This window comes from Typopeltis vanoorti, chromosome 9, assembly GCF_054136105.1.
Source record: "Typopeltis vanoorti isolate ZY-2024b chromosome 9, IOZ_Tvanoo_1.0, whole genome shotgun sequence".
NCBI lineage: Eukaryota > Metazoa > Arthropoda > Arachnida > Uropygi > Thelyphonidae > Typopeltis > Typopeltis vanoorti.
In genome coordinates, this window is record NC_143557.1 from 90,145,114 (window position 1) to 90,158,288 (window position 13,175).

At 36.4% G+C, this 13,175-nt stretch overlaps 1 protein-coding gene across 7 annotated transcripts in view; it reads left to right on the forward strand.

Moving 5' to 3' along the window:
- The window catches only part of LOC150103239 (adenylate cyclase type 2-like), a 457,038-nt gene that overhangs the window by 162,743 nt on the left and 281,120 nt on the right, over positions 1 to 13,175 (forward strand). For all 7 annotated transcript variants that reach the window (XM_090397822.1, XM_090397825.1, XM_090397827.1 and 4 more), the window contains exon 7: positions 5,623 to 5,734. In XM_090397822.1, the coding sequence (XP_090253948.1) occupies positions 5,623 to 5,734 (112 nt within the window). The remainder of the gene's footprint in view (positions 1 to 5,622; positions 5,735 to 13,175) is intronic.

The following is a 13,175-nucleotide window of genomic DNA, read 5'->3' on the forward strand; positions in this document are numbered from 1 at the left end:
TTGCAAAAGTTGGTTGATAGGCAGAGAAGGGGAGATATGATTGAGACATTCAAATTACTGAAGGGTTTCTATAAAATTAATTCAGAAGATACTTTTGAGAACAGGGCTGGTTGTGGGAGGACTAGGGGACATCAATGGAAGCTGGGCAAAAGTGTGGTTAGTAAGGGTGTTAGAGCTGGGTTCTTTACTTTTAGAGTGGTGAATGAGTGGAATGGGCTGTCAGAGTCTTTTTTGGATGCTGTGCCAGTGAATGAGTTTAAGGCGAGGTATGATAGGTACTGTATGCATGTTGAATAGTTGTGATGAACATGGTTTTGGGCCTCCCTTGATGAATCTAAGGACTCCCTGGAGTTGCCGGTAATAATAATAATATGGTATTGTTTAAACTCTAACCAATAGAGCCCACAAGTTTTGTTCCAGTGGAACCTCTCTTTCAACTGAACTCAACCTCATACACAACACCTTCCTTTCCAATGGCTACAGTGATTTCAGAATTAAAAAAAATAATCAGTTCCTCCCCCATTTCCCAGCCATTTCTTCAGAAGGACTTTAGAAATTCCGTTCTCATATCCTACATCTGTGGCACATCAGAAAAAATTGCCGGATCCTTAAAAACGTACAACCTTCACACAACATTTAAGTCCCGCCATAAACTTACTACTCTTATCTGTTTCACCAAAGATCAGCTCCTTCCTCTCTCAGTGCCTGGAGTATATAGAGTAATTTGTTCCTGCAAACTGGCTTACTTCAAATAGACAGGCAGATCAGGCAACCATCCATTTAGAAGAACACAAATCATACATCTGCAATAACAACTATAGGCAATCTCGCCTTGCAGACCATGTTTTGGATACAACCCACAGGATCTCGAGAAAAAACCACCCTGCTCCACCATAGCAAATTCAAAAAAAAAAAAGGCTTTTTAGAATCTGAATTTAAATAAATTTAATGAAATTTAAATAAATTTAACGAAATTTAAATAAATACAGTTGCATAAAACTTCCCAAAATTTAATTATCAGAGATCCCACATTACATCCTAGGCTACCTACAAATGCCCATAGAGGGCACACTGCCTAGATAGGCCTTTAGATTCACCCACGTGTTTCACTTAGTATTGTATTGTATCTGAGTGTGTTGTTACAAAAGTTATTTGTAATCGCCAAAGATGTCTCAGTGACTGAGATGAACTATTGGAAGCATTAAAATTAGTTTTAATCCTTTCTCAGTGCTGAAAATATTCCATTGAACCTTCAACATGATTTCCACAAGCCTACGATAATGATCATTGGACATTTTTAACTATTCTTCCTGTAGGCATGCAATGAGATCCTGGAATGTTGTGGAATGGATGTCCCTTGATCTCATCTGATGCCCCATTTCATCCTACAGATGTTCAATAGGTCATTGAAATAGATGGATATCATATTATGTATTATGATGTGCAAAGGGATTGACATTGCTTCTGACCAGGCTGTGTACTTAACTCTGGTAAAGTTCATGAGAGTGGAAGGAGGTTAAAATAGCTCTGTTGTATAAAGCAGGTTCCAAGACTGCATTAGCAAATTATAAACCAGTCACTATCCCAAGAGTGGTGGTAAAGGTATTTGAAAGGTTAGTCAAACACAGAATTCAAAAAAAAGGCTGATAACAATATGATACTCTATGGGGGACAGCATGGGTTTGTGAAGGACATCTCATGCCTCAGTAATTTATTACCTTTCTGTAGTACAGTGACAGCTGAGTTGGATAAAAGGAATGGCTACCTAATGCTGGATTTTAAGAGGGTACTTTACAGGGTATACATAGAATTCTTTTACAGAAATTTGGACAGATGGGGATGGATATAAGCTGGTGATATGGATATGAGGGTGGTTGACAGACAGATACCAAAGAATAGTACAGTATATGGAGGGACAGAATCCATGAGAAAGCAGGTGACTAGTAGGGCGCAGCAAGATTCTGTGCTTGCACCTTTGCTGTTTAATTTGTACATAACTGATATAGGAAATAATTTGAAGTGACATATTCAGTTGTTTGCTGATGATGCAAAGTTGGGTAGTGTAATATTTAATCAAAGTGATGTAGAAAGTCGCAGGATGATTTAACTACTGATGGTATATACAAATTATAGGATTACTAGTTTAATGTGGAAAAGTGTAACATTATGCATTTAGTGATGAAAAGATTGATGAAACCTTATCCTAGGAAATTGATAAAGATTGGGATATAGAAATATTGATGAATAGGCATTTGAATTTCAGAGTACTTGTTACAAAGGTAGCCAAGGTGGATTAATGGTTATTAAAGAACATGCCACCTATCAGAGATAAGGAAGTTATTCTTCTTTATAAGGCCTTGATATGGCTGTATCTGGAGCACTGTTTATAGGTCTGGTTACCTGGGTTTCTTGAACACAAGGAAATGGTGGAAAGGATCAAGATGGTGATTTATCTGTGGAATATTTCCTATGATGATACAGTAAGTGCTTGTGAGTTTCATAAAGGTGGTTGAGAGTAAGAAAAGAGGACAATTAAGTTTAAATGATGGAAACATTTAGTTTTGTAGGAACTGATGTGGAGGAATTTTTTTACCATGGCTAGAGAGAGAGAGAGAGCAGAACAAATGGTCATCTATGTAAATTAATTGACAGTGTGGTTAGAAATGTGTGAGGACTAAGTTTTTCACTCAGAGAGTGGTGAATAAGTGGAGTGAGTTGGTAGAATCATAAATGATTTGTCACTCTGTGCATTCAAGAAGAGAGGTATGATAGTTATTGTGTAGATGGTGTTGGTCTCCTACAGTCTTTGAACTCCATGGATTTTCTGCAGTAATAATAATAATATATCTATAATTACTATAATTAAGAGAAACCTCCAAGGTGACAGAGACTCATTGAGAAAGCCACATACTACCCACACCAGCTGTCATATCTGTTCATGAATTTGAACTCACTACATCCAGTGGAAATCCATTGCAATCATGCACCATTCTATAAGAGAAAAATTGAGCTCTCACTCACTTCTTGACAGCATTCATTCTTAACTTCAAAGGATATCCTCTCATCCTTTCCTCATGCTTTATAAAATGAAAAATTTCATCTACTGAAATCCTGTATGATGCCTTCAGAAATTTGTTAGAGTCAGTCATATCACTCCTCTTTCTCTTGTTTGCTAGTGTCTACAGTCCACAAATTCTCAACCTCTCTTCATAATCAGTATTCCACAATTCTGATATAATTTTTCACTGTCTCTCTCCACTCTATCAGAATCACCAAGGAAACCAGCAAAACAGACCTGTACACAGTTGTCCAGGTCTGTTTTGCCATCTAGTCAGACTCAGAAGACCCCCTACTTACCTCTTTAACCAAAATCAATATCAATAGCCTACACCCACACATCAACTTCACTATGAAAAAAAAAAAAAGGATGTGTGGGTGTAGGCTGTTGATTTTGGTTAAAGAGGTAAGTAGGGATTCTTCTGAGTCTGACTAGATGGAAAACAAACCCAAAAGGAAGGCCAGGGATAAATTGAGCACAGTAGTCCAGGTTTGGTCTGATCAAGACTTTATACAATGGAATGACAACTCTTTTATCTCTGCAGGTTAGCATCCTTCTCAGTATTGCAGCAGTCTTCTGGGTTATTTTCACCACTTTGCAATATGTTCCTTGAATTTCAGGCTTCTATAAATCCCCCCCCCCCCAGATTATTTGCCATCTTGATCTGACTAGACTCAGAAGAATCTCTACTTACCTTTTTAACCAAAATCAGCAGCCTACAGCCATGCATCAACTTCACTATGGAAAATGAAAAGGATGGACAATTATAGCCTTCCTGGTTATCTTCCTTTCCTGTAGCCCTTCTGAAATACTTGTATTCACCATAAACCTACCTTCACATGCTTCTACATACAGCATTATTCAGCACATCATCCATCTCAAAAAATAGGCATCTTCAAATCTTTGCTCAACAGATCATCTGTTATTTGCTCCAATTCCCAAGCTTTCCAACAACAATTGAACGCTATTCAATGCATCTTACTGCAGAATGGTTTCACCTCAAGGAAGTTTAAATGCATCTTGGACTCTTACAAGCCCAACACCAAAATCCCTGAACCTGTACAGCGAGTCCCTATCCTACATATCTCATGAGACAATTGTTAAGATCCTGAAAAAGATATAATTTAGTTCCTACTTTTTTCCTACCAACAAAATCTCTTTGTTACCATTTCCAAAAGATACCCCCCCTCTCTCTCTCTCTCTCTTTCTCTGGTGTTTACCAAGTTCAGTGTGACTGCCTCCACTTGTACTTTGGACAACAGGATGTTCTTTTGAAAAAAGATTACAAGAACACCACTCTTATATTAACAACGATAAACCTAAAAAATCTGGCCTTGCTTGGCATGGAGTATACACTGAACACGATACCCTATGGTGCAATACTCACTGTTTACATTGGTGAATTTTTAGGTTTGAGCAGTTATTTAAAGAGAGTACTGAAGTACTTCTACACTGCCCAAATTTAAATTGGAATGACTATCTCTATATTGCCAAGATTTTGAAGTATCTCATCCTCATAAATCTGAAGCAATAATGTTCTCTCTCCCATTTTAATTAATAATAATAATTATTATTATTATTTTAAAATTTATTTTAATATAATGCTGTGTATATCATTATCTAATAAATTTAATTTTATTTCAAATCAGTTAATTTTAAATTTGGGCATTAATTATAATCTTATTTTATTGTAACCACCCACTAGGTGGCACCTGATACATAGCTCAGCTCTGTAAATAGGATTAACATTATTTGTTGTACTTTACCTTGCGATTATGCTGATGCACTGATGATGACTAGTTAGTTTCTGGTTGAAATATTTGCAGTAATAAAATTAATCTGTTCATGTGAATATGTGCATATAATAAATATTACAATGGCACAAGCTCCCTTAAAAAATTCAATATCCTTCCCATCCAGAATCGATACCATGTGCAGAATCTAGCATGCTTCTCAGCTGGTTATAATTTCCTGCTTTTTTTGGTTTAGCATGTAAACTTTTCTGAATGGACTAGTCATAAACTTAGCTACTTCCTAAGTCATTACTGCATGATCACTATCACCAACTGGATGTGGAATAGTTAGTTCTTTAACTGAAGGTCCCCACCCATGACACTGTAATCAAATCTAACACTCTTTGACCTCAAATTCCTTTTTTCACATGCTGATTGAGGAATTTGTCTCGTAACAGCTCAATAAATTCAGTTTCATCCTTCTCGTGAGATTTCACTGCTACATAATGAATGATCGGATAATTAAAATCCTGCATTATGATTACTTGTTTCTGGTAATAAATTTCTACTACAAGTCACTGGACTTGTAGTATAGCAATTGGCTGCCTGATAATTGAGTTTAGTACTTTCTAAATTTATTTGTAAAGTACTTTGCTAAATTTATAACTTAAGAACACAATTAATAATTAATACTAAACTATAATTTTGCATTAAAAGGAAAAGGGACCTGGAATGATTCATATTTTCCTATAAAAGCAAGACAAGGAATATATAAATATGCTATTGGATTTTTTTAATTGTGAAATTGTATTCTATTCTTTTATTTTTCAGTATTTTATATGCTGATATTGTCAACTCTATGTATCTAGCAGCAGATCTTGAAGTTCATGAACTTGTAGAAACTTTGAATGAACTCTTTGGACGCTTTGATGAAAGTGCTGAGGTAAGAATTATCATTTATTAAATCTCTTTTAAAAATATTATTATTAATGGAATAAAAAACTCATCATGGATATCCACTCAATCTCACAACCACCTCTGACAATCAATTCCACTCATTCACCACTCTACAAGTAAACCTTGTCTGCACACCTTTACTAACCATGATGTTAGACACTTACAAGTGTGACCCCCTGCTTTCCCCCTACTCCCCATGTATTAAAAAATATCTTTGTCAATCTTATAGTATCTCTTTAGTAACTTATAAGTTTCTATCATATCCTCCACTTGTCAGCTAAACTCTGCTACCCATGCACCCCTCAATCTGTTCGCATGCGGAACATTCCACAGACCTATCACCAGCTTGGTTATTCGTCTCTTAATCCTCTCCACTACCTCTCGATCCCCAAGAAACTCAAGTGACCAAATCTGTGCACAGTAGTGAACATGTGGCCGAATCATAACCTTATAAAGAGGGATAATAATAAATTTAGTTTAATCCTTTATCCAAGTGTGAGCAAACAAAGTTTGCGCCTGAAAATATCTTCAGGACTGAGGTAAGGTAGTACAACACTAGCAACTTGCAGCAGATGTGGCCAAACTACTGTTATGTACCAACTCCTTATATGGTTTACATATTCTATAACTATATTACCATTATATCTTTATCCAATCTTGTTAGTTGCATATACCCTACTCACTCATACAAATTTTCCTTTCTTTAAACAAGCTAAATTTAGGCTGTTCTTAAGTTTAGTCATGTGTAATTTAATTTATGATTAGGGCTTTATCCAAGTAAGGGACGCTGCTCTTAAACATATCCTCTGAGACAGTTCACCTGATAAATATTGACAAATTTATATTTTAACTGCGCCAGCCAATACTGAGGATAGACGAGGCTCTTATCCAAGGTGGCTCTCTCAAAGTGATACACAATAATAAACTTCCAACAATAAATAAACTAATTCCTGTTCTCTTTATCTTAGCATGCAGTCATGGCTCTAAATATCAAATTATATTTGTGGGTTCCTCCTGCTAGGTTCGATGGTAATTTTATGAGTGGCTATTTGAATTCATATAACAAGCTGGACACAGGCAAATGCTATGAAACATATTTATTAAAACAAGAAATTATACATGAGAAAACACGAATGCATGGTTAACTATATTATGTTGCTAGCAAGACCTCAATTTCAATATTAACATTACAATACATGAACAAATTACTTGGACCACTTCTATGTATAAATTAACAAACTTCTAGCCTATGTAGCCTATCCTTTATCACTCGTGTGGTCACTTGTTATATTTCTCAACATATCACAATCATCTCTTATACAAATCCCTTCTAGCGAAACATTTCTCTAACAGGGATAGGTCAATGCTAAATTTGGGATGGTTCCTAAAGTTCCTTACAATAAGTCCATTACACAAAATATCCTAAAGATTTCACACATAAATCTTCAACTGGAAAACAGAATATGACAATCTACCTTACCGTTCCTAGAATGACTTTCAGTTCTTTCTTCAGCCTTGTCTGGACATCAAGGCTCCTTTAAGGTCTACAATTCTCCGGGTCACACACGATAACTGCACGGCCGGATTCTCTGAATTGGAAAGGCTATGTGCCGCTCAGGACTTTCACTAGTATCGCAAGCACACATCTGGATTACCGTTGTACAATATAGCATAGCTATCCTGGTCTGAGGAAATTGCTAGCTCTAATTTGTATGCTACAGCAGATGACTCATAACTTCCATGGCCAGCCTAGAATCTTCTCCGCTGGTGGAGACCGAGAGTCAACATCCATGAGGTAAGGAAACAGGAACCAAAAAGCCTCGTGTGTGTGTGTGTGGGGGGGGATTGGTATTTATATTGCCTGCTTCAATCTCGGAGATTCGCGCACTTTGCCATGTTGTTTATCGTGCTCCGCACACCTCCATGTGCACGTGCTGTGTTTTCTTAGAAAGCGTTCCAGCTCCCTTTTTGCATAACTTCACTTTCCCTCCGGCCATACGTTATTCTGGAAGCTAAAATGTGACCCTTGGACCCTAGCTTATACACTTTGCTTTCTTATAATACATGAACAAATTGCTTTAAATAAATTAATACCCTAAATAGATTTCTCTATTAGACTTCCTTCAAAACAGTTTAAGTCTCACATATTTTTCATATTAAATATTTCTTCACTTCCATCTTAAGTGTTATTTATACATATATACACAGTGTTGATATATTACCCAGAGGAAAACATATGTGCTTATTTTCCTGTTTGTCGGGAAACTCGTTGAACTATGAAGGAATTGGAATTTCTAAAATGCATAATCTATCACAATTCAACACTACCATCACTCCTATCTCATTATCTCCCATAATGCAAAACACATCTCCTTGTGGATATGTATAATGTTATGCATTAAGGGAAGGGCCACTACCCATACCGGTTCGACCTTTGGCTACCTTTGCTGCGAGTTGCCTGGTGTTGTACGATCTTACCTCAGTTCTGAAGATATTTTCAGGTGCAAACTTTGTTTGCTCAAACTTGGATAAAGGATTAAACTAAATTAATTATAGGCTAACCAAGTCAAAAATAAACTTTCAAAAAAAGAAGGATAATAATTGCCCTATCTTTACTTGTGAATGTGTCCTTCAGTAATTCATGTAATATTCTGAACTCTTTAGCCTACTTTTCAATTTTCTACTTAATTTCCTGTAAACTAGTACCATCAATACGATATGAAGTGTGTAATCTTTTCATCCCGAAGTGCATCACCTTACATTTTACAACGCTGAATTGACAATGAATTGACCTTTGCCTACACTTCAAATTTATTTAAATCATCCTGTAAGACATCTACATCACCTTTATCAACTATTACCCTCCCTAGTTTTTCATAATTTATTATTATTATTATTATTATTTCGTGATACCACCAAGCAGTATGAGGGCTCATTGAGGGAGGATACCCACTTCACAACTCTCCATCACTCTATCCACCAACCACGCTGAACCTCCACTATTATCATCCACATCAATGCCATCTACTACCCTCCACCACCACCATCACCACAAGTATTTTTTGTCTGTAAATTGTGTGTGTTCTGAAAGGCCAATTTGTCTGTATGTGGGATGAAAAACCCAGAGTTTCCAGTAGAAAAACCTTGCTATCTTCGTATGAGATCGGTTAACTCACCTTCAACTGAAAAAGCCCATATAAAGATTCCTCCCGTCACGACGAGAATCGAACTTAGACCTTTTCCAATTGAATGGCGCAACATGCTGTCATTCTTCCAATTGCGCTATGGAGGTGCAACATTGGCAAATAATTGGATATTCCCTTTCAAATCTTCTGCTATATCATTAATGTACAAATTAAAGAGTAGTGGTCCTAGTACAGAGCCCTGCAGCACTCCACTAGTCACCCTCATTCACCTTGATTTCACTCCACCACACACCTCTAATAAATTTGCTCCAACTTATGTAATAGTTTTCCATGTGGTATTCTGTCAAATGCCTTTGTAAAGTCCAGCAGTATTATGTTGTAGCCATTTCTTTTATTCAGTTCTGCTGTCACCTTATTATAAAATGTGAATAATTTACTGAGCCAGGATCTACCTTTTACACAGCCATGCTTCAACCTATAGAGTATCATATTCCTATTCACCTATTCCTGAATTTTACTTTTAACCAACTTTTCTAAAACTTTAATCACTTCAGAGATACGAATTGGTCTGTTATTTGCTACTTCTGTATTGAACCATCTTTATTTAATGGAACTATCATACTCCTCTTTCCACTCCCCTGGAACCTTGCCGGAGCTGAAACTTAGACTAATCAACTTTGTCAGAGGCACTGCCATTTCATTTGCACATTCTAGTAGTACATGAGCTGACATATCCTCCAGGTCCACTGTTGTATTCACATCAATATTTTTGAGTATAATCAGTACCTCCAGTTTATCTGTCTCAATGCTTACATCAGTCTCTGTCACCTCAGTAACTGCAAAGTCACCACCTGGGCAATATATCCTTGCAAAAATGATCATTTAATAACTGAACTATTTCTTCTTCTTCTGTCACTTTCCTACCATCAGTACTGAGTAAAGTTATCTTTCCATAATCATTTTTTCTCTTACTTGCTACATAGCAAAAAAACTCTTTTGGATTTACTTTGGATTACTTAACTAATTTTCTCTGGACATCTGATTTAACCTTCCTTACCATACTAGTTACCCTTCTTGCTTCTACTTTATACTGCTAATGGGCATGCTGATCACCTTGTATTATTCCTTCCACAATGCTTTCTTTTTTTTTTGCAGCTCCTCTTTGTGTTGTTGTCATCCACTTATTTTTTTCATTGTTTCCAATATTTTTCCATATATCTAACATTTGCAAAACTGCGGTTTTGCTCACTCATTTTTTATTTATTTCTTTTCTTTTTATAAATAACTTTCTTTAAATTTTGAAACATAAATTCAAATTATTTTTTTCTGCCTTTTAGCAAAAACACTTTTAGCTGATTTTTCATTATGCTAGTTTTCTAATTTTCAAAAAACAAACAAAAAAAATAAAAATAATAGGATTTTAAAAATAGCAAAATATATTTATATCTTTAATGTTACTATCGTTCATCATCCTCATCATTATTCCACATTATGACATTAGTTTGTTGTAGTCTTGTGGCATCTTTTATTTAGTTTTTTTTTTCCTTCTACTTTTTCTGTTGATGTGATATCTGAGTATCTTTTTTTGCTAGTCATGAGTTGTCCACTCAGCATGTTCCATCTATTCCTTTTTCTGTTTTACAGTGCACGAGTTAAGGTGGTATGGTAGATTTTGTGATGACTAAAGTGGATCTTCCATAAAGAGATATATGACTCCTTGGACATCTGGAATAGTAGTAATAAGAATGAATTTTATACATGATGAGTCAGTTTGATTTTTGAAGCATATTTCTGATTTTTCATTTTCATTCATTTCATTTGATATTTCATTTTTGATTGAGTTAAATGTTAATAAGGGTGTGGGAATGGATGACATATCAACACATATTCTTAAGAAATGTGCACAACAGTTGGCTATGCCTTTACCTGATTGTTTAATGAAAGTCTTGCTGTGGGTAGGGTTCCTAAGGAGGAAAGAAGGCAAAATTGTACCACTCCACAAGCATGGTTCTAGGAGAGAAGTTTCTAATTATAGACCAGTCTGTATAACTGCAGTTGTGGTCAAGGTGTTAGCAAGAGACAGAGATTGGTTAGGAATAGAATACAGGATTGAGTTGATGGGCATAGAATTCTTTATGTGCTCAGCATGGACCTGAAAAGGGTAGGTCCTGTTTTAGCAGTTTATTTGCATTTTGTGATAGGGTAATGAGTGTGTTAGATAAGGGAGAATCATATACAGTGATATTCTTGGACTTCGCAAAAGTGTTTGATAGATTACCAGATGATAAGATGGTATACAAGCTGAAGAGGATGGGAATAGATAGTATATTGATTAGATGAACTGGAGATTGGCTCTCTGAACAATATCAAAAAGTTGTATATGATGGAGCAGTTTCTCAAAAAAAAAAGGAGGGTAACCAGTGGCATTCTCCAGGGTTTTATTCTTGCCCTCTGCTGTTTAACTTGTTTGCAAATAATATATCATGTGGACTAACAAGGGATCTTCAGTTGTTTGCTGATGATGCAGCACTGCTGTACTGCAGAAGCACTCTTAATGTTAATTCCCTTCAGGAAGATTTCAATAGACTTTTGACTTGGATAAAGGAGTGGGAGTTGTAGTTTTAATATTAATAAGTGTGAGGTGTTGCATTTTGGAGTGCAGAAATATAAGGCTGTGTACTATATTGATGGTGCTGTACTGCAGGAAGCGGATGAGATTTGAGATTTCAGAGTGATGGTTGACAATAGACTGAAGTTTACAGGGCATGTTGCTAGTTGCAAAGAGCTGCACATTGTAGTGCTGCAATGATAACAAGTACTCTAACATGTAGGGATAAGGAAGTGGTTGTGCCACTGCATAAAGCACTGGTCAGACCACACTTGGAGTATTGTGCTCATATTTTGTCACCTGGTTTTCAGTGTACTGTGGAAACATTGGAGAGGGTCCGGAGAAGAGTGACTAAGACAATATCAGGACTTTGGAATGCTGGCTATGGAGAGAAGTTGAAGAAATGTGGATTGTAGAGTTTGGTAGATAAGAGGACAAGAGGTGATATGATAGAGACATTTAAGTTAGTGAGAGGATTTTATTGGATTAATCCAGTTGGTATTATAAAAAGAGTAGAAGGCAAGAATGGAAAAACCAGATGCCATTCTTGGAAGTATGTAAAGAGTGTGGTGAGGAGTAGATTTTTTACATTGACAATTGTTAGTGAATGGAATGCATTACAGAATGTGTTGTTAATGCAAGAAGTGTTAAGGATTTTAAGATTCAGTATGATAATTATGTTGTGAGTTCAATGAACCTACCACGGTGAGTTTGCCGACTTCATGGAAAGTGCAATAATTATAATAATAATAATATTTCTATGCTTCTGTTTTTTTTTTTTTTTCTAGAATATATAACCTGCTAGTTCTGTATATCAATTTATTTTCTCTACTTCCTATTATTTATGTTGAAAGTTTTTTCACTTGGTTATACTATAAATTAAAGATATGTGAAGTCATTTGACAAATGAGCTAATTGCATATAGAGGCTAATGACTTCACATCAGTTGCCTTAGTATCCCATAATGCAATGCACATATCAGTATGGGCATGTATAATGCTATTATGGGAAGGGACACTACACAAACCAGTTTCAACCTTTTTTAAGGTCTCATCAGTAGGAGCGAGACCTTAAAGAAGTGATACTGAGTTGTTGACTTCTGTGGCAAGATGGACGTCAATCCCTTGGGATTTTTATCCCTTCATCACTAGATTGTGATTATTATTAGAGAGAAATTTTTGAGTGCCTGGCTCCCCCGAATTAGGGCTGTGTAGAATTGTTTGAAGTGATGATCAGAGCTGCCTTCAGGCATTTGTGTCTCCATCTGTCGTTTTCATCATAATTTGATGAATCATGAATAAGTTGGTTGGGATGGAGTGATGCCTGGGCAAAGTACTTGGTAGCAGTCTGATTGAGATACGTAGGTATGTCTGGCATGTTTCTGTCTTGGTGGAGGAGAGCATTCCTAACAAACCACGGGGCATCGAAGATCATTTGGAGGCATTTATTTTGTAGTACCTGTAGTCTTTTGATGTTGCTGGGGGGGGGGGGGTATGGCTCCGTGCCGGCAATCCGTACATTAGTATGGGTCTGATGATTGCTTTACATATTGTTAGTTTGTTTTCTGTACTGACTTTGCTTCTTCGGTTGAGTAGAGGGTAGAGTTGAGCTATTGCTGAGTTGGCTTTGTTACAGGCATGTGAGATGTGGGGGTTGAAGCTGAGTCGGTTATC